General features: G+C 46.9%; 1 protein-coding gene across 1 annotated transcript in view; it reads left to right on the top strand.

Moving 5' to 3' along the window:
• Positions 1-13,000, top strand: part of SORL1 (sortilin related receptor 1) — a 147,583-nt gene that overhangs the window by 110,495 nt on the left and 24,088 nt on the right. The window contains 7 exon segments of the mRNA XM_032472526.1: positions 2,617-2,766; positions 6,739-6,870; positions 8,061-8,187; positions 8,354-8,523; positions 11,639-11,751; positions 11,996-12,100; positions 12,861-12,933. Coding sequence (XP_032328417.1) covers positions 2,617-2,766; positions 6,739-6,870; positions 8,061-8,187; positions 8,354-8,523; positions 11,639-11,751; positions 11,996-12,100; positions 12,861-12,933 — 870 coding nt within the window.

Raw genomic sequence — 13,000 nt, 5'->3', positions numbered from 1 at the left:
CCTCGTGTCCTTTTGTCCAGAGGACAAACCCTAACCCTTGAGTCCTATTTTCAAGGCCCTGTTTGAGCTGCCCCTTCTTGCCTGCCTTTGCTTCTCTCTTCTGCCAAGCGGGGCTCCTCACGCACTCTGGACAGACCTGCTTCTTCTCGGCTTAGATGCCCCCAGCAGGCTGTTATCAGAACCCTCTGCAGCTGTCAGCTGCTCTAAGCGCTGTTCCCTTTCCCCGTCTCACCGACCAGGAGACAGAGAGTTTGGAGACTTCATCTGTGCTCCTGCAACTACACGGCGTAGACTCAGGCTCGAACCCAAGTCCTTCTGGTTCCTCTGAGCGTGGCCTTCTTTTTATTCACTGCTCTTTTAGTTTTTAATAACATTTCCCCTAATTAGAAAGGGGGCACATGTTTATTACAGAAAACTTAGAAAATAAAAAAGAGGTATAATAAAAATTTTAATTTCCTGTTCTTTCACTTCCCAGAGAAACTGCTTTCACATTTTTGGATATCGCCTAAGTTAATATGTTTCCGCTTCATTGATTTCTTTATATATTTTTTTATAAATTTGGAATAATACTATCTATAGCTTTATATCCTGCCTTCAGAAATTTGAGGACGTTATTCCATTGTCACCAAGCAGCTCTTGGGAAATCCAAAGCCATTTTGATTTGTATTTTTTATAGGTAACCTGTTCTAACTCTCTGGAAGCTTGTAGATCCTTCCTTTTGATGCCAGTGTTTAAAAATTTCACAGTGATACACTTCCCATCCAATGTTTGGACATGAGGGGCTCTTTCATTCTGGAAATTTATTTATTTTAGTTTTGGAAATTTTTCTTGAAATATCCCGTTAATATCTTCTTCTCTGTCTTCTTTTTCTTCCTGGAACTCTTGTCGTTTATATATGAGATCCTCTGATCTGGTCCTCTTACTTTTTTAAAACTTAAAAAAATTTTTTTCTTTCATCTCTTACTTTTTCTACTTTCTGAACAATTTGCTCAACTCTGTCTTCCAACGCTTCAACTAAGTTTTCCATTTCAGTTACTGTGGTTTTAACTGTTATAGCATTACAATTTTTAGTACTGTTCCTTTTTTGTGACATCTGGTTGTTTTTTTCATAGATAAATGTTTATTCTTTCTTTCTGAGCATATCAAAGGTATTTATTTTTGAAGTTTTCTTCTTACAAAGTCTCTGTTTCCTCCAGATTTCCTTTTTTGGGGGGAAAGTGAGGGCCTGCATTGGTTTCTGTTTTTCATGTCACAGGTTTTCCTCAGAGAATCCTGGGTTGCTTCTTGTGTTTAAGGGACTTTAAAACGCTAAGAAGTACTGCGCACATGGGTGGGCTTGTTAGCCTGGAGTCTCATGGTTGGGCTCTTTGTCTCTGAGAGTGATCAGTTTGCCTAGAGAAGATTTTTATAATCTCTGGCCTGGAGAGTAAGGGTCTCACTGCCAGGGTTCTTGAGGAAGATGGCAAGGACCTTCACATTCAGCAATCTTTAGTTTTTTGTTTTTTGTTTTTTTAATTTTAAAATTTATTTATTTTATTGAAGTACAGTCAGTTACAATTTGTCAATTTCTGGTGTGCAGCATAATGTCCCAGTCATGCATATATATACATATGTTTGTTTTCATATTCTTTTTCATTAAAGGTTAGTATAAGATACTGAATACAGTTCCCTGTGCTGTACGGAAGAAATCTATTTTTTATCTATATAGTGGTTATCATTTGCAAATGTCAAACTCCCAAATTTATCCTTTCCCCCCCACTTTCCCCCAGTAACCATAAGATTGTTTACTATGCCTGCAAGTTTGTTTCTGTTTTGTAGATGAGTTCATTAGTGTTTTTTTTTTCTTTTTCTTTTTTTAGATTCCACATATGAGTGATATCATATGGTATTTTTCTTTCTGTTTCTGGTTTACTTCACTTAGAATGATGATCTCCGGGTCCAACCATGCTGCTGCAAATGGCATTATTTTATTCTTTTTATGGCTGAGTAGTATTCCACTGCATAAATATACCACAGCTTTTTTATCCAGTCATCTATCAATGGCCATTTAGGTCAGCAACCTTTAGGTTTAATCCTGCCTTTTCAGTACAGTATTCTTGTTTGTTCACACCCCCCCCATCTTCTTTCAGGTGGTGGAAGGGCGGTCATCTCGTGGGGGGGGGGTAGGGGAGGACCGTAGGGTTCCAGCTGCTGCTTTAGCACCTCTCGGTCAGTCCCTTGTGTAACCGTCCCCTCCTCTCTCCCAGCTAAGGGACACCATTGTCCAGCTTCTTGAGGGTTCTGTGGTGTTGCCCCTGTTCTTAGCTTTCTCCCCAGACAGTTTAGGGTAGAGTACAGCCTACTCTGGAATCTTTAGTCAGTCACCCCTGTCTGTCTTCTCCTTCCAGCTTCCAAAGTTTGGTAGCTTCCATCGCCTTCAGTGGGGTCCTGTGAGGGAGCCCGGGGAGAGGCCTGCGTCTCATCCGTCCATCTGCTGTCTTAGCCAGAGCTCAAGTCTCTTGTCGGGTCCCCATCGTAATTCCTAAAGCACCAAAATCTCCAGTGCACCGAATTGGTTGCTGTTGCTGTCCAGCCCCGTCAGTACTAACAAGTGAACTTTGAATCTCTCTTCTCCAGCCAATGTCACTGCTGCCTCCACGCCCACCCAGCTGGGGCGGTGTGACCGGTTTGAGTTCGAGTGCCACCAGCCGAAGAAGTGTATCCCCAACTGGAGGCGCTGCGACGGCCACCGGGACTGCCAGGACGGCCAGGACGAGGCCAACTGTCGTGAGTCATGGGCAGGGCGCTGCCCCCGGGGGGGGGGACTTCCAGGGAGCGTGGTATCTTGTTGCCTGCGCTTTGTTTCTCGCGATAATAATACTGGTGTTACCTCCGTTTTAGAGACAGGAAGAGTACGCTTCAAAGAGGATCACCTAGTCAGTAACAGATTGGGGCATTTATTCAGTATTTCTGGTACAAAATGTGGTCTTTTCATCATGCCGCATTGAGAGCTCTTAGAGGGTGGAATACTCCAAAATGACAGAGAAATTAAATGAGGATTAGTGTAGAATTCTGCACTTACATTAAAAGAATGAACAAAGTGTCCCTTTGGGACATTAAAATAACAGGGCAGATTGATCCAACGCTTACCAAAATAATAGTACGAACATCTGAGCCAGTAAGTAACATCTAAGCCACAGTAAGAACATTAAACATAATTAACAAAGAGGAAATGAAATAGGACCTTCCTCCTGGGCGAGATTAATTCATTTATGAGTATTCTTTCAGTACATTTCCTTAGCCTGTTTCCAATAGACCTTTACGTAAGAATGTTGCTTGGTTAAGGGTCTTAGATTCAAGACGTGCTCTGTCTACAGTATTCCTCAACCCATTAATCAGACAGCCCTGTCAACAAAGGAAATGAGATGAGTGTGACATGACTCTTAGAGAAGCTGGCCCCCGAAGGCCACTGCTTTCTGTTCCAAGTGCCCGTGAATCATTTGTTTAATAATCAGTTTAAGAATTTTCAGAGATTAATGACAACTTTATTCCCAGTTTCTAAATCCTGTTTTCTTCCTTTTAAAATATATGTTTCATAAAGAAATTTCAAACACCCTCCAGTGTTACTGCTCAGCTGTTGTTTGATTATATCTTGCCACATTCTTACCAAGAGGAAGAATAATTCTGTTTGCAGGTTTCCAAACAATCCCCTTCTGAGTGTAGAATCCTGTATGCTTCTTTGTAGTTTTTTATCACTATCTAAAATCACATTTTTGTTTACTTTTGTTTACTTTTGTTTGCTGTTTCTCTCAATAGAACGTAAGCTCTTTGAGGGTAGGTCCTGTGTTTAACACATCACCATATCCTTAGCATCTTGAGCAGTAAGTAGCTGATTCATGGTAGGACCTCCATCAGTGTTCGGTGGATGGATGGGTGGATAGATGGATGATGAGAAGGTGAAGAGGTGGGTAGATGGAGGGATGAATTCCATCTTAGGCTTCTGAGACTGTTCACTAGTGGTTCTCAAGCCCCTTCTAAATATTCTAATGCAGTTTATGTAACCAAACCCTCACTTCAAGCTTCTCAAGGCAAACCAGTTTTGGCTCAGCAAATAACAGAACTACATAATACAATGATTTTCCAGGAAATGGGGGATTATACTTTGTAAAAAAAAAAAAACTTCACAAGTGGTTTTGATATTTCCCTTCTCCCATTAAGAATGACCATATTAGAGAATTCTGTAAAAATAACTGAAGTCTGCCCCTCCATCCTAGAGACAGGCAGAGAAGTCTTAATCCTTCTTTCGTGTGGAAACTCATTAGTTGAGGGCAGTTGTTAGCGTATTTCGCTCCCACCTCCCTCTCGCAATCCCTGTATCTTTCCGTCTCTAGGAGAAAAATCCCAGGATCCTTGACCCATCCTTCTTGCCTGTTGTTGTCATGAGAACGTTATCCACTTTCTCTGCCTACATCTCAGAGTGTGGTTTTTGGAAGTGGATGCGGTGCTTCAGATGGGAAACGGGGTCACCTGTCCCTGTTCCAGAACACAAGTCCTCAGCACCGGCCACAGCTGATGAATCACTATGGAGCTTAAAATACTGCAAGTGCTCAGTGTCATGAAGGTTTGGGGCAGGTCCGAGGAACCTGTGGTTTTCGAAGTCCCCCCAGAAGACTGTGAAGAACCACTCGTGCAGATTTTCTGCCCTCAAATAACCACCGTGGTTCACTGGCCTCTTCAGTCATTTCTTTCAGTGTCCGTGTAGTCACTGCATGGGACATTGTGGGCATGTCTGCATGCAGCAGGCAGCAAAAGCTAGAAGGGGCTTGCTTCTTAGTCCCAATGGGGAAATTAAAGTTTGAACTCAGGAAACCAGCGTAGAATCCTCAGTGTAAGATCTGGGAGAATGCAGGGGTTCAAGTGTGTGTTCGTTTTCTCCGGCCAGGATAACACACTGCCACAAACTTCGGGCCCTAAAAGAGCACACGTTTATTTCCTTACATTTCTGTAGGTCAGAAATGTGACCCACGTCTCACTGGCTGAAAACCGAGGTGAAGTCAGGGCTGCTTGCTCGGGAGGCCCCAGGGCAGAATCCGTTCCCTTTCGTTTTTCCAGCCTCCAGGGGCCTCCTTCCTCCATTTTCAAAGCTCACAACGTGCTGTCTCTCCGGTCCTTCTTTGGAATTCGCATCTTCATCTTTGACCGCAGCTGGGGAAGGGTCTCTGCTTTTATGGGCCCAGGTGATCGGATTGGGTCCCTGCCTGGATGACCCATGCTAAAGTCCTAAGTCAAGGTCTCTCACTCAGTCACATCTGCAAAGTCCCTTTTGCCATGTAAGCTCACTGTCACGTGTTCCGGGGATTAGGACGTGGGCTGCTTTGTAGTGAAGACGCAAGAGCAATGTTAGGTCCTCTTCACCGGTGGGGCTGGGTTCCGATAGAACCTTCCTGTCCGGGGTGGGGCAGGCAGGTGTGGGTGTCTAGACTGAAGGCCCCAGGTGCTGACCTGGGCCTGGCCCCGCCCACCTGGGGCAGCAGATTCGTTTTCTGTAGTCACCTCCTCTTCTTTTTTAGGATCATTTGCAATCACGTTGTCATTGCTTCCTTCTCAGAGCCCCTCATGTAGTTTAAGTCTACTTTCCGAACTGGAGAGAGCATCAGATTATAGTTTATAGCCAGTGAGTTGTGTAACTCTTAATTTATCAATTGCTCTTTATTTGCATTTTTTCATTTTCTGTGAGATACGTTGCGGAGCTCTGCAGTTAAGGTACCACATACAGTAGACACGCCACTTAATCTTGTGATGCATCGTGTTGTCGTTAGTATCGCTCAAACCAGAAGTCAGAGTGTCCTTCTGGACTGCAGATGCACTAACAGGAGCAGAATAATTAGGAGAACGGGCGAGGAAGAGCGACGGTTTGTGGATGCCTGCTGTCAGCCGGGCATTACTCCAGGTGCCGGATCTCAGTGGATCCTTGCGGACACAGTAGGGATGGGATTGTCCCCCCAGTTTCATGTAGAGGACCAGCACTTGGGCACCACAAGCACACCTCAGAGATATTGCTGGTCTGTTCCAGAGCACCACAATACAGACAATATCACGATAAAGTGAGTCACGCAAGTTTTTGTTTGTTTGTTTCCTGGTGCATATGAAAGTTACACTCACACAAAATTGTAGTCTGTTCAGTGTGCAATAGCATTAGGTCTAAAAAGCAATCTGCAGACCTTAATTTAAAAATATTTTATTGCTTGACACAACATTGTAAACTGACTGTATACTTAAATGAAGAAAAATATTTTATTGCTAAAAAAATGCTAAGCATCAGCTAAGTCTTCAGCGAGTCCTAATTTTTTTTGCCGTAGTAACATCCGAAGATCGTTGATCACAGGTCACCATAATAAGGTAATGATAATGGAAAGGTTTGAGATAGAGTGAGAATTACCAACGTGTGACATGGAAACACAAAGTGAGCAAATGCCGGGGGAAGGAAGGCACTGGCGGACTTGCTTGATGCAAACCCTTTGATTTGTAAGAAACACATTTATCCGCGAAGCGCAGTAAAAGGAGGTGTGCCCGCAGCAGACGGTTGGCTCGAGCGCTCGGAGCAGGATTCACACTCTGGGCTCTGGCTCTTGCTGGAGGCGTGTCCCTGTGGTTGACAGCAGACGAGGGTCTTTGGAAGCAGAAGCGGATTAGTTCGCTTTTCCTAAGCACGATCAGCCTTTGGTGACCGTGGCCCCCCACCCGTGTGCTGTGTTGCAGCCACGCGCGGCACCCTGATCTGCACCAGCTGGGAGTTCGGGTGTGAGGACGGCGAGGCCTGCATCGTGCTGTCCGAGCGCTGCGACGGCTTCCTGGACTGTTCGGACGAGAGTGACGAGCAGGCCTGCAGCGGTGAGTGCGGCCCCCCGAGGACCTGCCCGGGGAACCCCGAGGCAGAGCCCTTTGGAGCTTTCCCTCTATCTGCCCACTTTCTGGAGCACCAGGTGGGGTGAGGCTTGTCCTGCCTCCGCATCCCACCTCGTCCCGGGTCTTGTATGATTCCGTTTTTTTTTTTTTTCAGTGGGGGGAGGTAATTAAGTTTATTTATTTTCAGAGGAGGTCTGGGGGTTGAACCCGGGACCTCATGCATGCTAGGTAAGCGCTCTACCCCTTGAGCTACACCCTGCCCCCCGGGAAAGGCGGGTCTTGGACTGGTTTCGGATGGCCATCCCTCAGGTGAGCCCGCAGTAGCCCTGCAAGCCTCAGGCTTTGGGGTGGAGTCAGCTCCGTCCTTCTGCCCAGAGTGCGTTTAGTCCCCACCTTGGGCTGCTCTAACTGAGTGGCTCACAAACAACAGGATCATATTTCTCCCAGTTTTGGAGGCTGGAAAGTCCAAGATCAAAGCAGCAGCAGATTAGGGGGAGGAGGTAGCTCAGTGGTAGAGTGCCTGCCTAGTATGCACAAGGTCCCAGGTTCAATCCCCAGCACCTCCACTTAAAAAATAAGTAAATAAATATTACCTCTTTCCCTAAAAAAAAAAAAAGGAGCAGCAGATTTGGTGTCTGTGAGGGCCACCTGCCTGGTTCATAGACAGTGTCTTCTTCATGTCCTCACCTGGTGCAGTGGGTGAGGGAGCTCTCTGTGGTCCCTCTTATGAGGACCCTAATCTCTACTGTGAGGGCTTCATCCTTCGGCCCTAGTGACCTCCCACGGGCCCCACCTCCTAATACCGTCACGCTGGGGCTGAGGTTTCAGCATGTGGATTTCGTGGACACAAACGGTCAGGCTGCAGCACTAATGGGAACCTGCTGCGACATCGTCCTTGGATTTGTAGCATTCTCTGCTGGGAAACAGGCTCTAATCAGTGCAGACAAGAAGGTGAAATGCAAGGGAAAATATGATTGGAAATTTAGGAGACCCTGGGAAAGACTAGTACAGGAAGGCTTGAACTTTTTTTTCCTGGAATGTCTTAAGGTGAGGATTGTGGCCTGACCATCTTGGTCACAGCAGGTCTGCCTGAAGTCAAGGAACCTCTTGGGTCCTTTGAAATCCAAGGATTTGTAAGAGACCACTTTCTCTTTTTCGCCTTTCTCTCTCTCTAGATGAATTAAACGTATACAAGATACAGAATCTTCAGTGGACAGCTGACTTCTCTGGGGATGTCACTTTGACCTGGACACGGCCCAAGAAGATGCCCACTGCTTCCTGCGTGTACGTCGTCTACTACAGGTGGGTCCCGTCTTTGCCCCCCCGGGAGGAGAAAATGATGTTCTTATTGCCACCGGATGTTCTGTAAACTCCGTGTGTGCCCAGAGCAGCTCTTTGTTGACTGGTTCAGACAGCTCAGCCTCCCCCTGCTGCTTTGGTGTGACAGTGTCTTTCTTCTGCTGGCCAGGGTGGTTGGAGACAGCGTGTGGAAGACGGTGGAGACCCACAGCAATAAAACAAACACAGTATTAAAAGTGCTGAAGCCGGACACCACGTACCAGGTTAAAGTCCAAGTCCAGTGTCTGAGCAAGATGCACGGCACCAACGACTTCGTGACCCTGAGGACTCCGGACGGATGTAAGTGTTCGCAGGTGCACGACCTTAGGTGGGATTTTCAGACAGTTTCCCAGGATGCTTCAGAGCGTGGGAACATAACTCCACGTGCCTCCTATGTAGAGAAGTTTTGTGGCTAGGTTTTATGGTCTCGGCTGAATTGTTGAATATTTATTCTCCTTATTATGTCACCTAATATTTTTTATTTTTTTTTTTCAATATTCTTTTTTTTTGGGGGGGGGGGATTAGATTTATTTATTTTTATTTAACGCAAGTACTGGGGATTGAACCCAGGACCTCGTGCATGCTAGGCATGCACTCGACCACTGAACTGTACCCTCCCACCTACTCTTTTTTTTAAACACAATTTTTTTTTTAAAAATATTGAAGCACAATTGGCCTACAACTATGTTAGTTCCAGGTGCACAGTATAGTGATTCACTATTTCTTTATACAATGATCAGACATACTGTTTTCCTACCTTAAGAAGTTAATTTCAGATTCTGCCCCCCACTGCCCTCTTTTGCATTTCTTACCTAGTTTCTGCCTCTGTCTTCTGTCTCTAAATATTTCCCGGTAGTTGGTACCTAGGAGATCATCTTCCTTAACGTATGAGGCATGTCTGAAGTATCATACATTTTAAGGAAATTTACCAAAACTCCTGTGTCCCAGAGAGTTCCCTCCTTCCTCCCCCCTTCACAGCAGTTGACAGCCAGTGACTGCTTGTTCCCATGATCTTTGCTCCCAAGGTCTGGTGAGCTTCTCATTGGTAACTGGCATCAGAACCGTGTTCACAGTCGGATTACAGTTGGAGATGTGAACGTGAACTCTTTATCTTAATGTGCACGCAGATGGTTACACATAAAGTATTTATAGTTATGTGTACGCGCTCAGGGAAGTATTCACGCATGCATTTCCTTGCTGAGAAGGCCCAGAAAATCTTCAGTAGCCACGGGCCACCCCCCAACACTCAGATATGGGTTTCTTTCTTTCTTTCTTTCTTTCTTTTTTTTTTTTTTTGAATTTTTTTTGGGGGGGAGATAATTAGCTTTATTCATTTATTTATTTTTAGAGGAGGTACTGGGGATTGAACCCAGGACCTCATACATGCTAAGCATGCGCTCTACCACTTGATCTATACCCTCCCCCCCTTTTTTTTTAATTTTTTTCTTTTTTAAAATTTTTTGTTTCTTTAAAAAATCTTTATTTGTTTCTTTGTGAGCGGGTAGGTAATTAGGTTTATCTATTCATTTATTACTTTTGGTGGGGGGACCTGGGGATTGAACCCAGGACCTCGTGCGTGTTAGACGTGCCCTCTCCCACTGCGCTACACCCTCCTCCTGTGTCCGCGTTTCTAATGCCATTCTTCAATAAAAGCAAATGAAGCTTCTTGAAGAAATGGTGAATTCCAGTCCTGGGGCAGGAAATCTGCAAGATGAGCCTGGAGCATCTGGTCTGATAGAGATGAAGGACGTGATAAGCAAACACGCAAGAAAGAACCTCTGTGTTAGGACTGTGTGTTAAAACGTTTGTTCACTAGAGCCCTGGGGTGTCAGAGAATCAATAAAAGCCCCCCAGGGAAATTGAAATAGAGAGGTTTATTACTCCCGGGTCCTGGAGGGGGTCCTGGCGTACCTCACGGGGCCGCACGGGAGGTCAGGGCAGCTTGCAGGCGGGGAGAGGGAGGCCGGGCCGGGGGCACATGCCTCTTTCAGGGCTTACGGGTGGAGGCTTTGGAGTTCCTGGGTCAGGGCTGGGATTGGTCAGTTCAAACCAAAAAAGAGGGCTTTTGATAACTTGGGGGTCTTACCTAAGGAGCACACGAGGGGAGGGCCCCGGGAGGCCGGGAGACTGTTCCTCACCAGGGCCCTTGGAGAAGTCATGGTAGGACTTTGCACTTTCTTGTGACTCTGACTCTGCAGGCTGGGATCTAGGGCTTGCTTGGGAGCTGACGGCAATTTAAAGCCCCCTCAGGCTGCTTGTTCAAACAAGATGAATGCTGAGGCTGCGATTCCATGGAGTAGTTTAGCCAAATCCTCGACACCAGGGACCTGTCTTTGCAACAGCGCATCTGTAGCTCTTCTTTCCACAGGTGGTAGCGGAGCGGTTAGGTTAGATCTAGGTTAGATGTCGGGGGTTCGGAGGTGGAGGACGCGCAGCTCCTGCCCTCAGAGGGCGTGCGGGCCACTGACTGTTGATGGACAGTCACTGTATTCACTTGCTCGAGTGGCTGAGGGGGCTCAAACCACAGAACTGTGCTTCCTCACAGTTGTGGAGGCTGGGAGTCCAGGCTCATGGTGTCAGCAGGGTGATTTCTGCCGACGCCTCTCTCCGTGGCTTGCACGGCCGTCTGCTCCCTGCGTCCTCACCTGGTCCTGGTGTCTGCGCCCTAATTTCCTCTTCTTATAGGGACACCCGTCATACTGGGTTAAGGACCATGACCTCATTTTAACTTAATTCCCTTTCTTTAAGACCCTATTTCCAAATACACATTCGGAGGTACTGGGGGTTAGGACTTGAGCATCTGAATTTGGGGTTGGGGGTTCAACCTGTAGCATTCGTCTGCTGTGGATTAGCGACGTGAGTAACTGTTCTATAGACAAAATGAAGTCTGTGTGTGGCTTCCAGCCTGGCTCTGAAGGCAGCCACAAAGAGGAAGCTGCAGCAGGGTCTGGGAAATACCAGCACAGAGGTCACTACGGAGCCTGCTCTGAAGGGGATCCCCTTCATTTGAATATAGGAGTCTGTGCTGTTAGAAAGTCATGCCCATGGTTCTCTGGTTGTGGGAGAGTTCAAGGCCACAGACACCATCCTGGGCAATTAAGTTCTCAGCATCCAAGGCCCAGGGCCAGTGCTGACTCAGCTTTTTCAAGTGATTCCATCCAGCAGCCCTCATGAGCCCCAAAGCTATGTCAGACTCACTAAGCCACGATCGGATGTGCAGACAGCATGCTTTGCATTCTGGAAGAAAGGAAAGGTGTTCTGCCCACGTGAACACCATGCTCACAGCCCTTTCTGGTGAATGGGTCCCACTGTCGGCTCTCAAGTCTGTCTCGTCCTTGTTTTGAGCTCAGGGAAATTCCTCCAGGTGACCAGTAGTATGCAGATGGATTTTAACCCCAAGTTGACTCTTTTCCAGTGCCAGATGCCCCTCAAAACCTCCAGCTGTCACTCCACCGGGAAGTGGAAGGTGTGATTGTGGGCCACTGGGCTCCTCCCGCCCATACTCACGGCCTCATTCGCGAGTACATTGTAAGTACCTTCTGGGAGTGCGTGTGGGTGAGTGGAGGGGATTTCTGGGTCCGGCAGAGCAGAAGCGTGTTCTGTATGACGAGGACTTGATTTGGTGTCTCCTTATAAATAATCATCCATCCATTAGATCATTTTGCCTATCGCCTTGCTCTCCCTCTGCCTGCCTCCTGATACCTTAAGGTGTCAGGATGCCCAGACCTTGACTGACCTATTGCTCACTTTTTTTTTTTCCTTCTCATTTCAGGTAGAATATAGCAGGAGTGGTTCCAAGATGTGGGCCTCCCAGAGGGTGGAGAGCAACTTTACAGAAATAAAGAACCTGCTGGTGAATGCTCAGTACACTGTCAGAGTGAGTGTTTGCCGGTGTTTCCACCACCTGGGGGGTCTTGGAACGTGGGGAGATGGTTGTCCTCCTGTGAGATCGTGCTTGCCTTCACAAGATGCTTATTTGTGGTCTGCCAGGTCCCCAGCCCCTCGCTCTGGGAGGTCATCCTTTCTTTCAGTCTCATAAACCAATGCCACAGAGAACTTGAAATCCGGCTTCCCTGCCATAACCGAGCATGTAGTATTCGGTGGGCGTTCCAGCTGCTGCTCCTTTGGTGCCCAGCTCTTTTCTGCTCATCTTTAGCTGCAGGAAGATGCAGAGCTACGATAAGTGGCACCTATAAACTGACGTTATGGGGCTCTTATGAAACATATCATCAATGTCTTTAGTAGAACAGAGACAGAGTTTGTGCAAAGCATCTTTTAAGACCATTAAGTGCATACACAGACTCCCTCACATTGATGGTCTCGTGGCTGCGTGTTCATGCATATACATGGACACACATGCCCTCTCCACCCCTGCCCTTGAGAAGAACCCTGACACCTGTCCGTCACTAGAAATTTAGTCATTTCAGCGCTGTCACGATCCCCTTTCCCCGGGTTCCCTCCCGTGGTCTCTTTCCCTCTCTTGCTTCGGTGGCGGGGGTTTCTGACCATCTGGGAGCTCTCTGTATATACTTTCCTCCACCCTTGTTGCCAGAGCCTCACCCCGTTGGCTCACTTGGGAGTCTTGCCGTACGGTGGATTGCCTGTGTTTCGTACTGATTCACGCTCTCATTTGAAAGGTGGCTGCGGTGACGAGTCGTGGAATAGGCAACTGGAGCGATTCTAAATCCATCACCACCATAAAAGGACAAGGTAAAGGATTCTGGCATCTGCAGGTTTAGAGACGGTAGAAACCCTTTGGAAAGGACTTTCAGTCTGA

Source organism: Camelus ferus, chromosome 33 (genome assembly GCF_009834535.1).
Source record: "Camelus ferus isolate YT-003-E chromosome 33, BCGSAC_Cfer_1.0, whole genome shotgun sequence".
NCBI classification, from domain to species: Eukaryota; Metazoa; Chordata; class Mammalia; order Artiodactyla; family Camelidae; genus Camelus; species Camelus ferus.
Note: the sequence above shows the minus strand (reverse complement) of the source record. Positions and strands in the feature narration are given on the sequence as shown.